This window comes from Dipodomys merriami, unplaced genomic scaffold (assembly GCF_024711535.1).
Source record: "Dipodomys merriami isolate MVZ:Mamm:240054 unplaced genomic scaffold, mDipMer1.0.p SCAF_7, whole genome shotgun sequence".
Taxonomy (NCBI): domain Eukaryota; kingdom Metazoa; phylum Chordata; class Mammalia; order Rodentia; family Heteromyidae; genus Dipodomys; species Dipodomys merriami.
Genome location: NW_027206290.1, coordinates 19,978,831 through 20,001,261, shown reverse-complemented (window position 1 = coordinate 20,001,261; position 22,431 = coordinate 19,978,831). Strand labels below are relative to the sequence as shown.

The window sequence follows — 22,431 nt, the reverse complement described above, 5'->3', positions numbered from 1 at the left end:
AGTCTACCATTTGAGTCACAGTACCACTTTTGGCTTTTTCTGTTTATTTAGTACTGAGGAAATCGAACCTAGGGCTTCATGCATGCTAGGCAAGCTCTCTACCACTAAGCCACCTTCCCAGTCCAAGGTTTGTTCTTAATATAATCCTTGAAGACTGTTCAATAAAGCAGAGGGAACAGGCGAACCTCCACCCTTCGAGGAGCTCACCTCCCTGCTCATCTGCACTTCCTGTCATCCTTAAGCTTCCTTTAGGCAGGTGTTATGACCACACCACATGCTGCATGAAGAACAGGTCTTGTAAATAGCATCTGTGGGGCTGCTGTTGTGGCTGCCTTGCCTTGTTACCCACACATCTAGTGCTAAGACCTCTGACTCTTCCAGCAGGAACTCCATTGGAGTGGCTCAGAGTCTGAGAAGCCATCACGTGTGAGGCACTGATGGGCTTCTGTGCAAACCACCCTGGAGATCTGTGCGTCACCGTGGAGATGTGGAACACAGTGGGTGGGCAGGTGAGCATAGGATGCCATTTTTCTGGAAATGTCCACTTACTCTCACTCTTCCCTTGTTTCCAGGTATTTGTGAACTTCGCTAAACAGCAGACTGAAACGTACGACCTCCCCCTGCACCCCCGAGCTGCAGGAGCGAGCCAACAAGCCAAGGTACACCCACCGGCCTCCCAACTGGCCCACTGGGCCTGCGGGGCCCCAGGCTTCTGCAGAGAGCTCCACATAGAGCCGCCATAACCCTAGCAACTCTTCAGAACTCCTCCTATGTCCATTCCACTCCCTGCCAGCTGAGTGCTGACAGACTGTTCATAGCAACGTGGGGCCTGTTGTAATCTAGAAACCATTTGGAGGGTATGGAAAAGCATTTTGAAAAAGAAATTTTTTCCACATATTTTTCTTATAGTCAAAACAAATGCCCTAAACCTTGGGGTTTAGAACTAAGAAGCAATGAAGAAGGAGAGAGTATGAAAATATTTTGGCTATTGTTACACCTGATTATCTATATCCAGTCATACACTTGGGACTCTCTCTCTCTCTCTCTCTCTCTCTCTCTCTCTCTCTCTCTCTCTCTCTCTCTCTCTCTGTCCCTCCTTCCCTCCCCTCCCCCCCCGCCTCTCTCCCTCTGTCTGTCCAGCAGTACTAAGGCTTGAACTCAAGGCCTTGCACCTTCTAGGCTGATGTGTACTATGTGAGCCACATCCTTAGCCCTTTGTTGCTTTAGTTATTTTTCAGAGAGAGTCTCGTGTTTCTTCACACATCACTAGCCACCTTCACAATGACTTGCCAATGACTCTCACGGGGTACAGAAGCACCTGCACCCTTGCTTGGGCTACCCGTGTCACCTCGAAACAAGCTCTCAGCCCTGAGTGCTCCATCACTCATCTTCTTAAGAGGATGGATAAACCACATTTTGTATAGCCCGGGAAGGCCTGCGCCCTGCGCCCTCCTTCCCACGTTCTCCTGTACCCACCTGGAATTGGCTCGAGAATTCAGCCTGCACTTAATGACAGAAGACAGTATCCAATTAGGAAGGTGTATGAATCTAATGCCTAAGTTTGATCTAGAGCCTGCAATAGTCAGCTCCAGCTTAGATCTCTCATCTTGCATTACCCAGTTAAATGTTTGTGCTTCCTAAGAGCCATCTCTGGAGCAAGTAGACAAAGGAAAGTCTGGACTTTGGGCTGACTTAAATAATGACTTCTTGGCTTTGAAGCCAGCAAGAGCATAGCAACTTTCTTGGGCTAAAAACCAAACCCCAAACCCCATAGCAGCCTTGAGGCACAGCACGAAGTCTGTAGCTTTCCTCTAAGATGTAAGCACACCATGCACACAGGGGTAAGAGGTACTATTGAACATCTGGATCATAGAGCTGGAGATCTCTCAGACCACAGAGATCATCTGGTGTTGACCATTTCACAGACAAGGAATCAAAAATGGCCTGTAGCCTTGGTGATCTGACAGAACCACAGTGCCCATAGCAGACTTCCCTCTAGAGATTCCTGATTGTTTGTTTAACCTTTTTAAAGTAATACAGCCCTTGACTTCATCACTTGGGAAGGCCAAGATGATGAATTGCCCACCTGATCTCCTCCCACAGGTTTGATCTCCTCCCACACAGCTCTGGGAAGCCTTTGCCCACATGGTCATCTGAGCAACTGGCTGGCATAAATGACTCCTACGCAACAGAAAACAAACACAGGAGTGGCACACAGGGAACTCAAGAGGAAGCTCTTTCGGAAGGAAACCAGAACTGACTGGCTCACTTGGAACTCAGGGAGATAGTAAAACTGAGCCAGCCAAAATACCATCACCTTGTCACCTAGAGGACAGAAGTACAAAGCCCACTTGTGGCTTTGGCCTGAGCCTCATATCAAGTGGGTTTGTTGGGTTTTGTGGGGGGGGGGGGGTGGAATGTGGATGTGGGTGTTACTTTCAAGGAGAAATAAAACGCAAGCCTTCTCATCACAAACTACTTACTACCTGTGTTTTGATGGGCTGTGGTGTACCAGATGACCCAATTTCAGACATTCCCTAAGCATGTGTGCAGGCCTCTGCCATTGCTCTAAGCTGCCACAGAGGTTACAGCCACCTCCATGCTGGTCATAGCGCAACCCAGCTACAATGTCAGGGGAATGAGGAGTTGTATTTCAAATCTCTGAATGTTTTAAGGAAAACACCCAACTGGTAATGGATGTAAATACTATCCTCGGCCAGTAGCCATAATCCGAATCTCTATTCCTGTCTGTGTTCCCAGCTTATGTGAGTGCCTGTCTCACAGGTATGATTAGGACAGGAGACAACGAAGCACGGGTAGGTAGGCATGATTCCTGTACACATACAAAGGAATCCATCCTCGTTCCTACATTGCAGATCCACCTCCCTGGAGCTGGCAAATGTATTTTCTCCAGTGACGTTTGGGGGACTGGCCCGCCAGACACCTAGCAGATTACATAAAACCTCACCATGAATCATAAAGTGATGATTTAAAATCAAACCATTTAAAAAGAATAAACCTTCTCTAAAGCAGTGCTGCTCAGCCCACGTCATCCGGTGGTGGTTGTCTGGAGTCCCGAAGAGAGTGGGCAAGACAGAGAGAAGAGAAGACAAGAGAAAGCTATGTAGGCCCAGAAACAGCTGCTGGGGACTGAGAAGGGGACATGGAAGAAAGTGAACCCCAGTGACAAAAATCTTTACCTCAGCTTCTCCAGAGGCAAATTAGCAACTGAAATGAAAGAAGACCAAATGAAGATGAATCAAAAAGCCAGGTGTGATAGTGCATGCCTATAAATTCGACTCCTGGAGGGGCAGAAGACAGGAGGATCATAGTTTAAGACCAGCCCACCCCAGATATAATCTTTACACCATTCTACAAATGAATAAACTGAGGTCAGGAAGATTAAGTGAACTAAACTGCATGGTAAATGGTGGGACCTTCTGTGAAGGTTTAAAATATAATGTGGTTCCAGAACCGATAGATAGATAGATAGATAGGTAGGTAGATAGATAGATAGATAGATAGATAGATAGATAGATAGATAGATAGATAGATAGATAGATAGATAGATAGATAGATAGATGACAGAGACTCTCTGACTGAGCTATACCCCTAAACCATACTCTCTATAGCCTCTCCAAATACACACAACACACACACACAAATAGGAGTTTTTCCCTCTCCCATGACTAATTGATTAATTTCAATAAATTCAAATGAAAAATTTCCAAACATGGAAGACATTTTAAAAAGCAGAGACCGACCACAGACAAGGAGAAATGAGTTTCAGTATGTCAAATAAACAAATACGAAGACTTCTGATTCAGTGAGACAAACAACCCAAGAGGAAAGTGAACAGAGAATATGAATAGATATTTCCCAAAAGGTAAACTCAAGTCAACTGCACCTCTGAAGAGATGTGCCACCTCATCAGTAAATTAAGGAAAGGATTGTTCAAATTAGTATGGTTCAAAATTCTAGGCTCTCTGGAGGAAAGCAATGCTTGAGCATAAACCACATTGTTTGCAAAGTCTGGGCACGATACAAGCCACCCTTATCAGTAAGAAAACAGTGGACATATTCCAGAAGTCCAAGTTCCAAAATGCCAGCCAAGGGTCAACCTTAAAGCGACCAAACCCTTCTAAAGATAGCGGCCAAGGGATTGTAGGTGTGGCTCAATTGGTAGAATGCCAGCCAATGAGCAAAATCTCAGGTACCGAGTTCTGGTCTTGAAAGAAAAGAAAAGAAAAAAGATAGCAATGAGGGGCTTGCTATGTTAACCTTATTCTACAGCATATATATGGAGAGGCCCAGTTTGGAAAGCGACTTAGCAAAAGCCAGTGAAGTTGAAGATGTGCACTCAAACCATTCCTTTAGATCAGAGAGAAACATCACATGTCACACAGAGACACATCCAAGTGTGTTCCTTGTAGTCTTATTTCATACTGTCTTATATTAACCAATAGCTAAATTCATATTGTCCATCTGTTCATTGGATGTTATACAGCAATGGAAATGAATGAACCTTATACACACGTTTCAAAATAAATAAAGCTCAACCGGGCGCCAGTGGCTCACACCTGTAATCCTAACTACTCAGGAGGCTGAGATCTGAGGATCATGGTTCAAAGCCAACCTGGGCAGAAAAGTGCGTGAGACTCTTCTCTCCAATAAACCTAAAAAACCAGAAGTGGTGTTGTGGCTCAAGCGGTAAAGCTCTCCCCTTGAGCTGGAGAGCACAGGGACAGCACCCAGGCCCAGAGTTCAAGCCCCATGACCAACTAAATAAAACAAATAAATAAATAAAACTCAAAACATAATAGTTAGCAGAAGTACCTAACTGTAGAATGGGTGGAACAAGGTCTTCCTTAGCCATCCTAAAATGTCCCCTACCATCGTCCTCTCTACTTTTCCTTATGTCATTAGCAGTTGCCATTTTCTCATATCCTCTATGCTTTTATTTTCCTACCTTGCATATCACTCTCTGCCCTGGAATACAGAATAGGATAGTATTGGTGCTGAGGCTTGAACTTGGGGCCTCATGCTTTTACTTGGTTTTTCTTGCTCAAGGCTGGTTCTCTACCACTTGAGACACAGCTGGCCTCAAACTGTGATACTCAGCTCTCAGCCTCCTGTGTAGCTAGGATTATAGGCTTGATCCACTTGCACCTGCTTGTTATGTAAGGAGGAGGAGGAACAGGAGGAGGAGGAAGAAGAGGAGGAGGAGGAAGAAGAGGAGGAAGAGGAGGAGGAGGAGGAGAAGGAGGAGGAGGAGGAGGAGGAGGAGGAGGAGGAGGAGGAGGAGGAGGAGGAGGAGAAAAACAACAACTTCTGTCTGGTGGGGCCCACTCACAAACTCCCTCTAAACAAATTCAAGCAGATTATTAACTTAAGTCTAACTTTAACTTAGTGTAATGCATTTTTAAAAAATCACAACTTTATGTAAAGCTGAGTGCCAGTAGCTCACACCTATTATCCTAACCCAAGAGACTGATAGACGAGGATCGTATTTGAAGCCAGCTCAAGCAGACAAATATGAGAAACCCTTAACTCCAACTAACCAGCAAAAAGATCTGGACATGGAGGTATAGCTCAAATGATGCTGAGAGAACGCATGAGGCCCTGAGTTCAAGCCTCAGTACCAGCACAAAAACAAACAAAAAAACATTTTCAGGAAACTGTGTTAACCTTACTAGTGCTAAATCAGCTGTTACAGCCCTCTAATTCTACCAGTTGAAACAAAAGGTGAAGTTGCACTGAAGATTTATAGGCAATAAATAAACGTGTGGTGCCAAGATGTTCTGTAATGCTAAACTGAAATACATAGTTGTGCACTCTGCCCATTGATTCAAAACAGTTGACAGCAATCAACCTCTGCCTAGCCTTCTTCAGTATTCCAGTTGAGACAGTGAAGCTTTGTTTGGAAGCACTTTGTTGGAAAAGCAAATGACATACCTGGCTGTTTACTGGAGCCCCTTCTTTCTTCAGAAATTGCATCAGAACTTGGCAGTCCAGCCGTCTCCTCGGAATTCTACCCTCATTCATCGCAGCCCATCTGTTGCTATGCACCCTACCAAAGAGTGCTCTGAAATTAAGCCCATTTGTACATAAAAGTCACAAGATTTCTCTGGAAAAGTTTTAAGTTTTCAAGAGAAAGTTCCACACTTTAAGACATGATCTGATGACTGAAGAGATTTCCCTTTCACCTCAGTGAATCAAAACTATTAGAAAGTTTTCTCTGGCTTCCAATCCAAAAACAATTAAGAGGCTGTTATAAAACTTGCAAAATACGCAGATCCTAGGTCTTGAATCTTATATAAGCTCGGTAGGAATGCAGGACTAGGGCCTTTATCTTGAAAAGTTTATAGACAGTGTTCGAATTAAATGAAATTGTCCTTAGATCTCAGCTTTAGAACTTCCGAGATAGGCCAAACTTTTATTTTACCTTGTTTGTTCATTAATGTAACAGGCATTCTTCCCCCTGGAAGATGGAGGAAATAAGGGCTACCACACATTCTAGACTACAATTAGAGCCAGTGGAAAGGCATGTCCTGATTGTTTGGGAACAGTAGCGGCATCAGTCAGATTCCTTAACATTTCATTTCAGCTAGGAACATCCTGAATGGTAGATGATTAGCCTGATTTCCAAACCTTTATGTTTACCTTAGTGTATCTTTAGATTACTATGACTTGTATTCCCAAGGTAACAACAAAAGATGGACACTTTGCCCAGGCAGAAAAGAGACTCTCATCTGAGAGAGACTTTTATCTGCAATAAACTATTCAGAAAAAGCCAGATGATTGTGGTGCTGTGGTTCAAGTGGTTAAGTGCTAACTTTGAGCAAAAGAAGCTCAGGGACAGTGCCCAGGTCCTGCATTCAAGCTCTAAGACTGGAAAAAAATAAAATAAAAGGTCACTTTTTACATCAAGCCACTTTAGAGTGAGCATGATCCTTAATTGCCGTCATGCCTCAAACAAAAACTAACTGATAAGACTCACGTATTGTTGGACTACCTTTATTGCTTGAACTTTGAGTTTTGGCCAGTCATAACAGATGAGCTTTCAGCCAATTACAGGCTGCAAACTGACAAGATATGCCCAAATAAAGCAAATGTTGAACTGTAAGCAAGCAGGCTCTTTCTGTATGTCATTTCCTTTTTCTGCCCATAAAGATCCCCTACCTATGTGTGGATTGCAATGCTGAACAACTTTTGGCCCTGAGAACTAACTGATTCATAAATATCTTTTCTGTTCAACACTTGCTTAACTATTCTAAGTGTATGTGTGTATATGAGTGTATGCACGCATGCATGCATGTGCCAGTTTGGGGGCTTGAATTCAAGGCTTGGGCACTGTCCTTGAGTTTTTTCCCTCAAGTCTAGCATTCTTACCACTAGCACTCTAGCCCCAGCTCCACCTCTGACATTTTGCTAGTTAATTAAAGATGAGTGTCTCATGAAATTTCTTGCCTGGGTTTAAACCACACTCTCAGATCTCAGCCTCCTGAGTTGCTAGTATGACAGACATGCCACCAGCAGTTTTGTTTTGTTTTGTTTTTTAATAAGCTGCCTCAGATGTTAAAGTTTCTCAGGACAGGACAGGAACTCCCTAATTTACAGAACAGTTCAGGATAGGGTCCTGGGGCATTCTAATACTCCTCCTGTAGGCTTGGAATGAGCCCTTCACTAACCAATAACCCATTTAGAAATTCTTTGAAATTTTATTGTTATTATAAAGTTGATGCACAGAAACCATTGGGCTGTATCAAAATGGAGCAGAGGAGCAGGACTGACTGAAGCAACAGAGTCATGTAGTTCCCACCAAGGCTACAAGCAATTCCAATGCATTTTTGTTCCCAAATCAATCCAACCAGCTGCCCACTGGAAAACATCCAGGGATCAAGGATCAGATGTTGTGTAACACAGCACATGATCCACTTCTCTTTCTCTCTCTCTCTCTCTCTCTCTCTCTCTCTCTCTCTCTCTCTCTCTCTCTCTCTCTCTCTCTCACACACACACACACACACACACACACACACACACACACACACACACACACACACACACACACACATTCCTACCCTCCCTTCCCACCTCTGGCAATAGGCCTTGGCTTTCATAATCACATTTTTCTTGGATTTGCTTGTTAATTTTTTTAACAGCTACAGTTAATGACTATCTGTGTCCTGGGCTCTTGTGTTTCCATGAAAGCTGTGCCAGCTACCTGAAGGTGCTCATGCAGAGGGAAAAAGAGGACATCTAACACTAGACCTTGCAAAGGCAGCAGAGGACACAAAGGAATTTGCCAAAGGATGCAGACATGTGGCTGAGACACCATCTTCAACATTTAGTATTGTTAGCAATATTTAACATGTTCACAAGAAACAGTTTGAGAGCTGGAAAGTGATACAATTGATCCTCACATATTTCTTCCCTCCTTCTTCTGTAACATCATACTTTATTACTGATTGAAAGACTGACTGACTCATCCATGTTAAACATTGCCTGTGGATTCTTGTTTATAATTAACAATAGTAATAATTGACAATTTTCCTTAGACCTCTTAAACAAACTTAAAAATGATCAGTTAATATCTTCATGGCAAATACCTTATTTTCTTGATAGTCTGAAGACAGTTGATATTACCCAGATCTCAAATTTATTTCTCTTTCCTATGGAATAGAATCGTGGTACTCACTCACTGTTGTAGACAGAGAGATGATTTGTGTTTCCCCTCAATGTGCTGTTACTGAGATTGCCAAAAAGGATACTTGCCTGATATCAGTTAACAGATTTCTTGGCATATGAATGCCTTTTAAACTGTAACTACCTAGCATCTGAGAGATTCAACCCATGACATTTCCAGAATTTAACTAGATATTTACTAACAAATTATTTAAGCTAACATATTTTTCAGCATTCCCATGAAGAGGCTATCCTAATTACACACTGTTAGTTTCTTCCATGTGAAGAAAATAAAATGCAAAACTTAAGACTGTTTATGTAATCTTTCAACATGTAGTATTAAATGTACTTATTAACATTTAGAGCATCACTAATAAGATTTGCCTGAACCTTGCTTAGGGTGACTGGCAAAGATACTCATTAAAACAAGTTTAAAAAAATTAACAATAAAAATAAAAGAGGGAATGCTTATGGAACGAGCCTGGGGCCAGAGGAAACTCAATACCAAGGCCAGAATGGGGCTCAAGTCTTAACTGCCCCAGTCTTGTCTTTAGCCCACGTTCACACCTCTCTGCTTTTAAATGAGTAAGAGAAGCAGAGGGAAACAAAGCAAAGGCCAGAGGTACATGTGTCTACCTGTCAGCCCATATCCTCAAATGCTCGGTATTCCTACAATCATAGCCAAAGAGCTGGAAGGAAGGAATGGGATAGATTGCAGCACAGACTGCATTAGAAAGAAACAAGTCTTGGAAGAGCATGTTAGAACGGATGGCAGGGTTGAGATAATGCTGGAGCAGCCTTGAGAGGGCCTGAACGTCCACAGAGAGAGAACCACTTGCTTCACCGTAGTGTGTGTATGTGTGTGTGTCAAGAGGGTTTGAATTGAGAGCCTCACACTTGTTTGGCACATGCTTTACCACCTGACTCATACCCTCAGGCAAAATTCCATGGGAAATCCAATGAGTACTCATTGTTTTGTTCAACCTTTGGATAAGGTGAAAACAATGGCAGATTTGGTCCAACCTGGAAAAATAAGACAAAAGGATTTACGAAAGCAAAGGAAATATGAGCTGAGACATTTGGAAGAAATCCTCTGGCATGGAGACTCCCTGGGCTTCTGGAAGCAGAATCCCTTAAAGCAGACTCTAGGCAACCAAATTACAGATCTAGCTAAGGTTGAAAAACCTTTGAAAGCAAAGCAGCCAAGTGTGATAGCTCACATTTATAACCCCAGTTACTCTGGAGGTGGAGACTGCAGGAAGGAGGGACATGGTTCAAGACCATCCTAGGCAAAAAGTTACCAAGACCCCATCTCAACTCTGGTCTCTAAAGGACAAGGTATTAATAAAAAAGAAATTAACCTAGATTGTGGGAATAGACGGGTACATTTGACTACAGATTGAGTTAGGCATAATGATAGAAGATCCAATCCACAGTGTGGTGCTGGGCTAGTTATAAAGCCACATTCAGGGGGTTGGGTTAGGCTGATGAGATTGTTGGGCATGGGCTACAGATGGGAAAGGCTGAAACTAAGAGGGCTGACTTAGCCCAAGACCTCCAAAGAAAGAGGAGGCAGAGTCAGCTTTGGTAAGTGTGCCAATGGTCAGTGTTCCTAAGAGCAAGTATCCACACCAAACTCTAAATGTAACAATTAGAGTCACAGCCCCAAACACAACTACCACTGTGAGATATTGGCAAGGCAAGGTTGGTATGGTTCTCCAGGTGCTCTCTGGCCAGCTCAACAGACCTCTTGCTGGGGTTTTCTAATGAAGCTCCTGTTCTGGGCTCTCAACTTCAAGTAGATGTGGGGAGGACAGGTATCTAGGCATGGAGGTTAGAAACCCCTTGATCAGCTCTTACCAGCCTCTTCTTTCTGTTTCTCCTATTGACCAAGGTCTTAGTGGTTTAACAAAAAACTACTGCCCCTCTTTCTCCTACCATAAATAGCCTTTATCCCTTATACTTTTAATTTTTTTTTTTTTTTAGTCCAGTTGTGGGGCCTGAACTCTGGGCCTGGGCGCTGTCCCTCAGCTCTTTAGCTCAAGGCTAGCGCTCTACCACTTGAGCCACAGTGCCACTTCCGGCTTTTTTCTTTTTGCTTATGTGGTGCTGAGGAATCGAACCCAGGGCCTCAAGCATGCAAGGCAAGCGCTCTACCACTGAGCCACCTTCCCAGCCCATATCCCTTATACTTTTAAAACGAAGTAAAAACAAACAAACAACAACAAAATCTTTAGTGGGTAGAAGAATAACTGAGCTTGTTTTAATGGTAGATTCCTGAACCCTGTATGGCCTCACCTCACATTCAATAGGTCAGGGAATAGACCCGAGAATGGCATTTTAATAATCCCTCTTTTATCAGTGTGTTTGATGACAAGGATAGTTGTGGGGGTATCTTTCCAAACACAGCTGCAGGAGACAGTGAACCACACAGGGGTAGCCTGATCAGACGGGTTTCAGAAAAATCACTCTGGCAGAAAGTACCCCGTCCATGCTCACTCAGCAAAGCCCCCTAATCCTGATAATCTTCCTGTCACCTTCTACTGCCCAAGAGCTGAAAGCTTAGAACTAGCTCTAAAAGCAAGTGTGATACTGGAAAAGCCATGTGTGAGTGATCCTGGACTATTCTGTGTGGGACCTTTTGTATTCCAAAGTCCAGGTGCTATGAGGGGTGCTGGCTGCAGGGCTCTGGAATCCAGCTTTCCACTTCTGAGTTCTGGGGGACCTAGGCTGTGATAGAAGATGGAGTCTGGAGCTGATCCTTCTTTAGTCTAATCAGGATTGCAGGAGTCTGCAGCCATGGTTCTGATAGAACCAAGGTGTATTTGGCTAACAGAGGCCAGGGCAGATATTTGGGTATGGGCCATGTAACTGTTTATCCCTGAAATGCCAATTATATCATCTCAGAGAGCTGCCCCCACCTTGATAAAGGTGGCTTCGTTTCCTGTCCCCACCTTGATAAGTGTAGCTTAGTTTCCTGCAGCCCACAGTGATAAATATATTGCTAACTATTTAGGGTTGGCTATAATCATGACATTCCAAACCAAGAGCCTGCCCACACATTTCTTGGAATTGCTAAACCCTTAAGCTGGGGTTTTGCATAAACCGCCTTCTGATAGCCTGGTGGTTTGGGGCTTAGTAATGTGCCTAGGCTGACTGCTGCTAGCTGGCAGCACAGGAGGCCAGGTTATTGATGCTCATCCTACCCTGTGGCTCCCCATATCTCCATCCACCCAGGTTCCTACGCTGTGAGCCTTCAGGGGCCCAGCCCCTGGCCTGTCTACCCAAGCCTCTTCCACAACAGGTTCTGACTAACCTGAAATAATGCCACAGAAAGTTAACATTTTGTTTCATATTTTACCATCTCAGAGGGCAAAGAACCACATCGAGGGCCTCTTGTTTGTGGCCTCCACACTCAGATGAGCAAGTCAGAAAGGAGCAAGTGGCCTTTGTGTGCATGGCTAGGGCTTTTTTCCAGCTACCAGCCAGTGTGCTAACAGTTCTCCATGCTGGGACCACTGGTGTCCTAAACACTTTCCAGATGTTTATGTTCCTTTACCAAGTGGATCTTAACTGGTACTCACAGAATTATGCCTCCTTTACTATCTGGTGGAAAATATGGGTGTAGGGAGTTGTCATAGTCAGGTATTCTAAACAGCCATATGGAAATGTCACCATTTAAGTCAGATACAGAGATCTAAACTGAACATTAACGTCAAATTTTCATGCTCAAAGCCAAAAGCTTGTTTAGTAGCCAGTGTGGACTGCCAAGATTAGCTGGTATCTCTAGGAAGAAGGCTTTGGCTCCAGAGCTCTTAGAAAGACATCTTCTCAGTGGGTAGCCACCAGAAGATTTTGTTTTTCCCACACATGCAAATGAGAGATAGAACTCAGGTCTCATAGCCTGCTGCTCTCAAGAAAGTGTCCAAGTCAGGCAACAGTGGCTCATGCCTAGCTACTCAGGAGGCTGAGATCTGAGGATTGTAGTTCAAAGCCAGGCTGGAAAGTCCATGAGACTTTTATCTCTAATTAATTCCCAGAAAACTGGAAGTGGAGCTGTGGCTCAAAGTGATAGAGTGCTAGCCTTAAGCAAAAGAGCTCAGGGACAGCACCCAGGCCCTGAGTTCAAGCCCCATAACTGACAATAATAAAAAATAAAAAGAAGAAGAAAAAGGAAATATCCAGAATCTTGTGTGAGGTTCACAGGGTGTCTCCTGCCTTCATCTCCAGCTGCCAGTGCCCTACTTCCTGCCCTTGCTCCAGGAACTATACATGCGTAGTCATCATGAATCTGCAGCCTTTCACCCCACACCTACCTCCTGGCCCACACCTACCTCCTGGCTTATTCTTTAGGCTTTTGACCATGTTAGTACTCCATATAAGTTCTCTGGATCCTTACCATCTGTGTTCCCAGAACACAAGGGATATGGTTGTAGCCTGATTGCCTGGCTGGATGAGTAGGTTCCCAGTAGACTGTTGGACTTTGTGGGTGTTTTGGGAAAGGGCTGTAGCATTTAGCACAGTTGTCTCTAATTTGGGACAAAAGGCTCAATAAGCATTTGCAGAGTGAGTAAGCTGCTGGCCTAGCCTACCCCCTTCCGGCACCCTTGTCAGACCAGGCACCAAATGTTCTGTGGACTGTTGTCTAAAGGAAAAAATAATAGCAGAACACTAGGAAATAGCCCCTCCTACTAAAATGTGTCTTCCTGGAAATTTTCACCCAGTTAAATGTCAGCAGAAGCCACTGAGGCTGCAGACCACCCACCCACAGTTCTCCAAGTACTGCTTCGTTAAGAACAAAGAGGGGTACAAGGCCTGACTAAATAGAAGAATGCACAGAGGGCTGCAGTTCTAGTTCTACCTCTATGCCTAACAGTGACTCTGTGCCAATTCTGTCTCCTGGAAGGCCTAAAGGTTCCTAGAGGCCATAAAGACCTAGGTTAGGTGCTAGCGAAGACCCTGGAAGGGGAAATAGAAGAGAAGCTGACCAATCTCAAAGGCACAAGGCAGGGCCACAACCAACCTTGACCTCAGTCCTGGATACAGCCAAACCTGAGCACTGCTGATTAAAAACAAACTCTCCTTGCATTGTACACTCACATTCGGACTCAGGCCAGAAATCATAAAGGCCCTTTGCAGTTGGTGCTTTTTACAAACAAGAAAAGCTAGATTGAGCAGGTGCCTTTCCTTCGACAGATCCAATACGAGCCTCTCACAGTATAGATCCTGTTCAGAAAATATTCCTACCAAAATTACACAATAACCAGCCCCATGGTACTGGACTGGGTCACTCGGCTAGAGCTTGCTTCCCTAGCATTTCTACTTTGGAATCAAATCGATGCTCCTTTCCTAAGGCACTGGAGCTGGGAGGTTGCCCATTGTGCTGTGTAATAAAGAGTTCACTGTGAAAATACAGGGGTATTTCTGCTCTATTCTTTTTTTTTTTTTTTTTTTTTTTGCTAGCCCTGGGCCTTGAACTCAAGGCCTGGCTACTGTTCCTGAACCTCTACCACTTGAGGCACAGCACCACTTCTAGCTTATTTTGTTTATGTGGCACTAAGGAATTGAACCAGATCTTCATGCATGCTAGGCAAGCACTCTACCACTAAGACATCTTCCCAGCCTCTGCTCTTTTCTTGTAAGTGTTTAGCATCGGTCAGAGCTTGGCTCAGGTTCCACCTGCCCATTGCTAGTGATTTGTCTTTGAGGCGCATCTCAGTTTTGAAACTTCAGAGTGGAATCAATGCCTGCCTTGAAGGGTTGTTATGAAGACTAAATGATACATACAAACACTCAGCTCAGGAGCTACTTAGCAACTCTTAACAGCTTAGACACAATGATGTTTGCTTGTGAGTTTTGTTTTTTGTTTTCATTTGGGGGTTGGTTTGGGGATTTTTTAGTGGGGGTGAGGCTTGGGGATTTGTTTCTCGGGGGTGAGGGGCACACCTACATGTGTGCAGGCCTGTAATGGGGCTTGAACTCAGGACCTCTTGCTTGGCTTTTTCACTCAAGAGTGGAGCTCTACCACTTGAGCCTAGTTAACTGGAGATAAGAGTCTCAGGGACTTTTCTGCTCAAGCTGGCTTTGAATCATTATCCTCAGATTTCAGCCTCTTGAGAAGCTAGCATTTACAGGGATGAGCCAACAGTACCTGACTAAAGCTTGTTTTGAAAGAATTTTTCCATTGCTGTTAGGTGTATGTCAAGACCAAATCCAGATCCCACAGTCCAGAATTCTGGCCTTTTCCAGTAGCTTCACCCACCATCTCATAGCTACAGCTACACTGGATTAAAAAATTGAGAAGTCAATTGTAAAAGTAAAACTCCAACTGTTCCTGACCACAGTGACAGATCTAAAACCTGCTTTTTTTTTTTTTTTTTTTGCCAGTCCTGGGGCTTGAACTCAGGTCTGCGCACTGTTCCTGAGCTTCTCTTGCTAAAGGCTAGTACTCTATCACTTGAGCCCAGCACCACTTCTGGCCTTTTCTGTACTGAGGAATAGAACCGAGGGCTTCATGCATACTAGGCAAGCACTCTACCACTAAGCCACATCCCCCGACTACTTGTTTCTGCCCTGGCTGTACAAGATCAGAAGTCAGGAAGCCCAAATTTAAGGTACTGACTTTGAGCTTTGAATGTCTCTGCCTTGGCAGCTTTTGGTTACTCATAGTAGAAACTTAGAAATAGTTACTTTTCATATGCTAAGAAATCCCCTCTTCCTTTTCAGAGGGCAAATGAGGAATAAGTACCCAGGAAGCTGGGTACTGTCAGGACATGTAATAATGGAACGACACATGGATCAAACAGGCAGGTTCCCAGTCTCCCCTGCCAGCTTTAGGCCAAATAAACCTCATTGTTTTTTTTCTATTTGACTTCTTCAGTTTCTTTGATTTTGAAAAACCTAAAGGACCACAATGAATCAGGCCATAGAGTGAGTAAAGATTAATAGCCCACATGAAATTTAGTCCTCAGCCAAACTTTCCCCAACTTGGTTAATAAATAAGCCAATGAGTAAGCTGCTCTAGCACATTCTGTTTGATAGCCCAGAAGGGATCCGCCCCATTTCCGGGAGGTGAACACTCAATTAGTAACTCTGGTCCCTAGCTAACTTCACTTTCTCTGTCTCTGCTATTCTGGGACACATAACAATGACCTTTTTGAATCCACCGGAGGAAGATTACTGGGACCCAGAGGCAAGGGGAGGCTTCTGAGTCTGGTGTCTTTGAAGATGTGGTGTGTGTTCGCCTCTGTGGCTATCACCTTACATATATTTCTTCAGCTAATCCTCAAAATAACTCCTTATCTCAGGAATTGTTATTCATGTTGTTATAAATATGCTCTCCAAGAACCACCAAAGTCACAATGATAGGCATGAAAACAGAATTTTCTCAGCAAGGCAAAATTTATTTCTGCAGAAGAGTGCACCATCAGGTAAAAATCTGGCAGGCAAGCACACAGGGCAGCCAGGCTGCTCCCTATTTATCCCTAATGCAGCAGGCCCCACCCCTCTGCTTGGACTGGTTGAGCTAAGATTCACAATCTGCTTATGATTGGCTGGTTTGAAGAAGGTAAGATGCATTTATATAAGGTGACCATTATAAGATTTTGACATAAGATTAACCGTAGACAAGCAATTGTAAAACATACATACCCTCTGATATTTCTTGAACAATCTGAGATGTGTTTTAATTCCATCTTAGAACAACCAGTTAGGACAAAATCTTACAGTTCAAAAATCCTTCCTTATCCCAAAGCAGTTCTTCCCTTTCATACTTGTAAAGATTAAAAGTAATAAGAGCCAAGTCACTAGGCCAAAGCAGGAACTTTTAAGGATCCCACTTCTAGAAAAGAAGTTTTCTCACAGTGTCCTCTTTCACAAAAGGAGAAATATGGCTCTGAGAGATTGTTTCAAAAATAAGTCATCAGTCCCACCGTTGGAGGGCAGAGGGTGTCATACAGCGCAAATGACAAGTGTTTTGGCACTTCCAATGTCTGAGAGATTAGTGAACCCTTGAGTTGCTTGGAAAGCCTCAATGGGAGAGACAGAATGTGTATGGGCCCCCAGCGAAGGCCAGAGGCCAGGAAAACCCTGGGAAGCCAAGGAGTCCAGTATATTTAGGAAGCAGGGCAAGACCTAGCACAGACTTTGTTATAACAAAGTTTCTCTGACATCCTCCTGTATTTTAGCACCTTATCAGTACATGATAACCTATCTGCATGTGTGTGTGTGTGTGTGTGTGTGTGTGTGTGTGTGTGTATGAGAGTTGTGACCAGACCAGCGAGTCAAAGCCTGGCCCCAACAGTCAGGGCAGACTGCAGGCCGGGGTCCACCTATGCGGTTTTCTCAGCCTGCCTGGCAAAGCCTCTGTTCCATCCCTTCCATGTACCGAGGGCCTGGTGAACCGGGTTTGACTCATGATAGCTTTCTCTATGTTTTTTAGACAGCCTTCCACAAAATATTCTTTCCCCTGCTTTGGAAATTCTACTGTTCAGATGGCAATATACAAGTGAGCTTCATTTCTTCACTCTTTGACATTGAGAGTATTAGAAATGCACAACTCTCTGGCATCAGAAGTGAATAGACAGAAATGAATAAAGAGGTGTCTGGCATCAGAAATGAATAGAGAGACAAGAGCAATATACTTTTGCATAAAAGGTGCAATACTGTTACTCTACCCAGAGCTAGGCAGGCACACCCAGCAGGGAAATTTACTAGGTTTTTTTTTCATATTTCCAAAATCATAATTATCAAATAAAGTAAATAAAAACCCTTAAGGTGTAAAATGGAACTGTTTCATTGGTCTAAACCAAGGTGCAAACAAAAGAAAACACAATATAAGGATATCTACATTTTAAATAGTTGCTTGTGTGGTAGAAAATGCTACTTTAAAACATTTTTTAAAAATTTTTTAATGTTTTTTTTTGGGGGGGTCCGGTCGTGGGGCCTGAACTCTGGGCCTGGGCACTGTCCCTCAGCTCTTCAGCTCAAGGCTAGCGCTCTACCACTTGAGCCACAGTGCCACTTCTGGCTTTTTTCTTTTTGCTTATGTGGTGCTCAGGAATCGAACCCAGGGCCTCAGGCATGCAAGGCAAGCGCTCTACCACTGAGCCACCTTCCCAGCCCTTAACAACATTTTTAATAGAAAACTGACTTATAAATCAATTTACAGATCAAAAAATCAATGTTTGATACCACCTTAAACCATAAATAACTAAAATGGAAACACTGTCTTCAATCATCTGTTTTTGCTTTAACATCTAGGTCTTCTGTTCCTTGCCTTTTGGAGAAAACATTGCATTGTAAGGCTGTCATCTTTCTGGACGAGGGCAAAGATCAAGATCTTCCTTAATGTAACCTCTTTCTATGCAAGTCTGAGTGGAAGGAAAACCAGCTTCCCAGAAATGCTCTGGTGTGTTGGGTGGAATGTAACGAAATCGATGTCTTGAGCAGGAAGCCAGAAGAAAATTGCTTGGGCATCAGTGTAAGGAATGTGAAATTTATTATGCAGGACTGTGAAATTTATTATGCAGATCTGCCTGCAGAAGAAAGAGAAATTTACTAGGTTTTTATCCCAACCCAAATTGTCACTCCTCTTTGTCAAGGAATTAGGCTCACAGTTTAAGTACAACAGATTACCAAGGTTAAAGGGAACCACTCATTCATTTCTAGCACAGGTTTACTTAATTTCTATCAAAGGTTTACTTTTTTAAAAAATCATGGTTGTCTGGGAGTAAGATGGCTAGAGGAGGTTGACAAGGTCAGTGGAAAACTTCCACTAATATTTAATTCCATTAATAAAGACTTCTGTCTCTCTCCCTCCTTTCCTCCCTCCCTCCCTGTCTCTGTCTCTCTGTGTCTCTCTCTGTATATTTCTGTCTCTCTGTCTCTGTCTGTCTCTTTGTCTCTCTTTGTCTCTCTGTCTCTCTCTGTCTCTCTCTCTGCCTCTCTCTGTCTCTCTGTCTCTCTGTCTCTCTCTATCTCTCTCTGTCTCTCTCTCTGTCTCTCTGTCTCTCTCTCTCTCTCCATCTGGTCTCCAGTCCTGGGGCTTTTTTTTTTTTTTACAGGACCTGGGTGCTGCCCCTGAGCCTCTTTGTGTTCAAGCCTAGTGCTCTACCACTTGAACCACAGCACCACTTCTGTTTTTTTCTGAGTAATTTATTGAAGATAAGCGTTTCACAGACTTACCTGTCCCAGATGGTTTTGAACTTCAATCCTCAGATCTCAGCCTCCTGAGTAGCTAGGATTACAGGTGTGAGCCACTGGTGCCTGGTAGATTTCTCTTTTTAACAGGCAACACACTTGGTAATTACAATGCATAATTTTAACTCCTTCAACACAAGACTCAGCTCCCTAACATGGCAAGCTGGTCACAAGCAGCACAGGTAACAGTCAAAAGGCAAATAAATCCAGGAAATAGCAATACTAAGAAATATTATATATAAGACAGAAGCACTTTAGTTTGACAGAAAAGACTATTTTTTCTCACAAGAGAAAAAAATGTTTTTTTTAATTTTATAAATCAAACAAATACTATTTCTTTTTACAGCTGAAGCCATCTGGTGACGAGTCCAAGTTTCAAAACATGATCCAGTCCAGGCCGTCCTGACCATCAGACCCTCCAGCTGTGATATCAGCTGTGTGTCAATTCCTTGTGGAAAAAACGTGAAGCTTACGGTGCTCAGGCCATTTCCAGACAGCAGGCTCCTGCTTTCTCCAGTCCTCAGCCCTTGGCTCTGACCTCATGTCTCAGTTTTCTGTGACCATGTCATGATACAGAAAGTTCCTCAGAGGAGGACTGTGATTCATCTACTCTTCCAATAAGAATGCATTAATGTCTGCTAACTGCCTAGCCAATCATTAGGTATTAGTTGTCAGTAAGCCTGTCCTCGTAGTAAAAAGGCTTTCTGCTTGAGTACTGGATCTCAATTAGCTGGATCAGAATCCCAGCTCTGCTACTTGGTAGGATATGACTCTGAAAGCACTCCACTGTGTATCTTAGTTTCTGTATAGAGGTAATAACAGTACCTCCCTCATAGTGATGAGAGGATTATGTGAATTTATAGATACAAAGTGGATCTATGGTTAGTACCTAGTAAACACTATGTGTAAGTTAGCATTACTAAATCAACAGCAGAGCACCAGTGGCTCACACCTGTAATTCTCAGGAAGCTGAGATCTGAGGATCGTAGTTCAAAGCCAGACCACATAGAAAAGTCCCCATGGCAATCTGTCTCCAATAAATACGCAGAGAAAGCTGAAAGTGATGCTGTGGTTCAGATGATAGAGCACTATCCTTGAGCAAAAAACTCAGGGACAGCTTCCAGGCCCCAAGTTCAAACCCCACAACCAACAACAACAAAAAAAGTTAACAATAATGAACCAACCAATACAATAAAGTATAAATGTTTCCTGTACATAGAATAAATAGATGTTTTAGAAAACCACAGAAGACTATTGTGTGATCCAAACCTAAAAAGGGTCCCAAAAATATTCATACCCACACTGGGTCTTTAAAACCAAGCAACTAGCTGGGTGCCAGTGGCTCATGCTTGTAATCCTAGCTACTCAGAAGGCTGAGATCTGAGGATGGTGGTTCAAAGCCAGCCCAGGCAGTAAAGTCTGTGAGATTCTTATCTCCAATAAACCACTAGGAAACTGGGAGTGGCTCACATGGTAGAGTGCTCGCCTTGAGCTGAAGAGCACTGGAAGCACACAGACCCAGGTTCAAGACCCACAACCAAAAAACAAAAAACAAAAAAAACCCAAGCAACTATATTAGGGGAACATGAAAACAGACGAAAGGATATTCTAAATTCTAGTGAACAACATACAAAAGTATGGAAGTAAAAGGCTCTGCTTTCTTTGGGAAGTTCATTTCATTTTTCAAAATAAAACAAATAGCATATCACTAAGTAACAAGTAGTACAGATGCAGTGTGTCTTCTATGCCTTGAGTCATTGCCATATAAATCACAATAAATTGAGATTAGGTCACAAGGAGCAAGACTAAACCAACTACAACTCAGCAAGGTCAAATGGCTCTCTTTTTATTTGCAATGGGAAACAAACATTCATAAACCTTCCAATTGTAGGCAAATGTAATTGCTCCTAAGAAGATTTTTGTTTTGTTTTGTTTTGTTTTTTGTCCGGTCGTGGGGCCTGAACTCTGGGCCTGGGCACTGTCCCTCAGCTCTTCAGCTCAAGGCTAGTGCTCTACCACTTGAGCCACAGCGCCACTTCCGGCTTTTTTCTTTTTGCTTATGTGGTGCTGAGGAATCGAACCCAGGGCCTTGAGCATGCAAGGCAAGCGCTCTACCACTGAGCCACCTTCCCAGCCCTCCTAAGAAGATTTTTGATCCAGATTCCTCAAAGAGAAGGACACAGGGTAGTCTTTTTTTTTTTTTCCTTCTATCACTCTCGCAGTAAAACACATATTAAGAGGCAGTCTAAAGAATGTGTTTGAGCTTGGCTCAGTGCAAGCTGAGATATGAAGATTATGGTTAGAAACTAGCTTTAACAGGAAAGTCAGTCAGACTCTTGTCCCCAATTATATATTTTTTTAAAAAGGCAAAGTTGGAGCTGTGGTCTAGTAGAGTGGTAGAATCTGGGGTCTAAAAGTCTCGTTTGAATATTATGTATATTTGGTAACCATATGTGATATTTTTTTCCTCTCATATTCAAATAACATGGTTTCAGTTAGCATCCAACTTGTGTGTGTGTGTGTGTGTGTGTGTGTGTGTGTGCGCGTGTGCGCGCGCGCGCACGCACGTGTCAGTCCTGGGGCTTGTACTCAGGGCCTGGGCACTGTCCCAGAACTTCTTTTGCTCAAGGCTAGCACTCTACCACTTGAGTCACAATGCCACTTCTGGCTTTTTCTGTTTGTGTGGTACTGAAGAATCAAACCCAGGGCATCATGCATGCTAGGCAAGCACTCTACCACTAAGCCACATTCCCAGCCCTCTCACCTTTTTTTCTTTGTCATGGGGCTTGAACTCAAAGCCTTGGTGCTATCCTTGAGCTCTTTCACTCAAGCAGAGCACTCTACCACTTTGAGCCACAGTGCCACTTCCAGTTTTCTGGTGGTTAATTAGAAGTAAGAGTCTCAGGGGGACTTTTCTGCCCAGGTCTGAACTGTGATCCCTCAAATCTCAACCTCCTGAGTAGCTAGGCATGAGCCATCAGCATTTAAATTTAAATATATTTTAAATAGTGAATGTTCAAATGAATCCTACCAATGCCCCATGCTTTTCTTTCCATTAAACTCACAAAAGGCAAGTTTGGGCCTTACTCCAATCTCTAAAGCAGCCAGCCAATCTCCAAGATGACATCACCCTGTTTTATAATCAGCTAGCAAATCTCAGCATAACTTAGTGCAAACATTAGGAAGACAATGCAAATGCAAACAAACTGGATTACACAAGGCAACCCATTTCAAAGAACTGGCTGGACCTATGACCGCATTTCATTTATAAGAAAACTAAACGGGGAGGAAGGGACTATCTACCAAGAGCAATCCTCAGACTCTAGCAAAGCTGCTTACCAGCAAGTGAGGGAGTATGGTTCCTGAGAAAATAAAAGAGAAGAGGGAGTATAACTCATCTAAGCCAAACAAGTTTGTTCAAGATAAAAATTACCGAAATGTATAAGCAAACAGAACTACTCTGACTACAGGCAGAGTCCAGGCCACAACAACCACCACAATTTAAAAAAAACAAAAAACCAGAAAACAAAAAAACAACCAACAGCC

General features: G+C 43.3%; 1 protein-coding gene across 1 annotated transcript in view; it reads left to right on the top strand.

The window, feature by feature from the left end:
* Abca4 (ATP binding cassette subfamily A member 4) overlaps nucleotides 1-2,395 on the top strand; it is a 130,980-nt gene extending 128,585 nt beyond the window's left edge. The window contains exons 49-50 of the mRNA XM_070007144.1: nucleotides 573-659; nucleotides 2,104-2,395. Coding sequence (XP_069863245.1) covers nucleotides 573-659; nucleotides 2,104-2,109 — 93 coding nt within the window. The 3' untranslated portion in view covers nucleotides 2,110-2,395. The remainder of the gene's footprint in view (nucleotides 1-572; nucleotides 660-2,103) is intronic.
* Nucleotides 2,396-22,431: the final 20,036 nt, after the last annotated feature.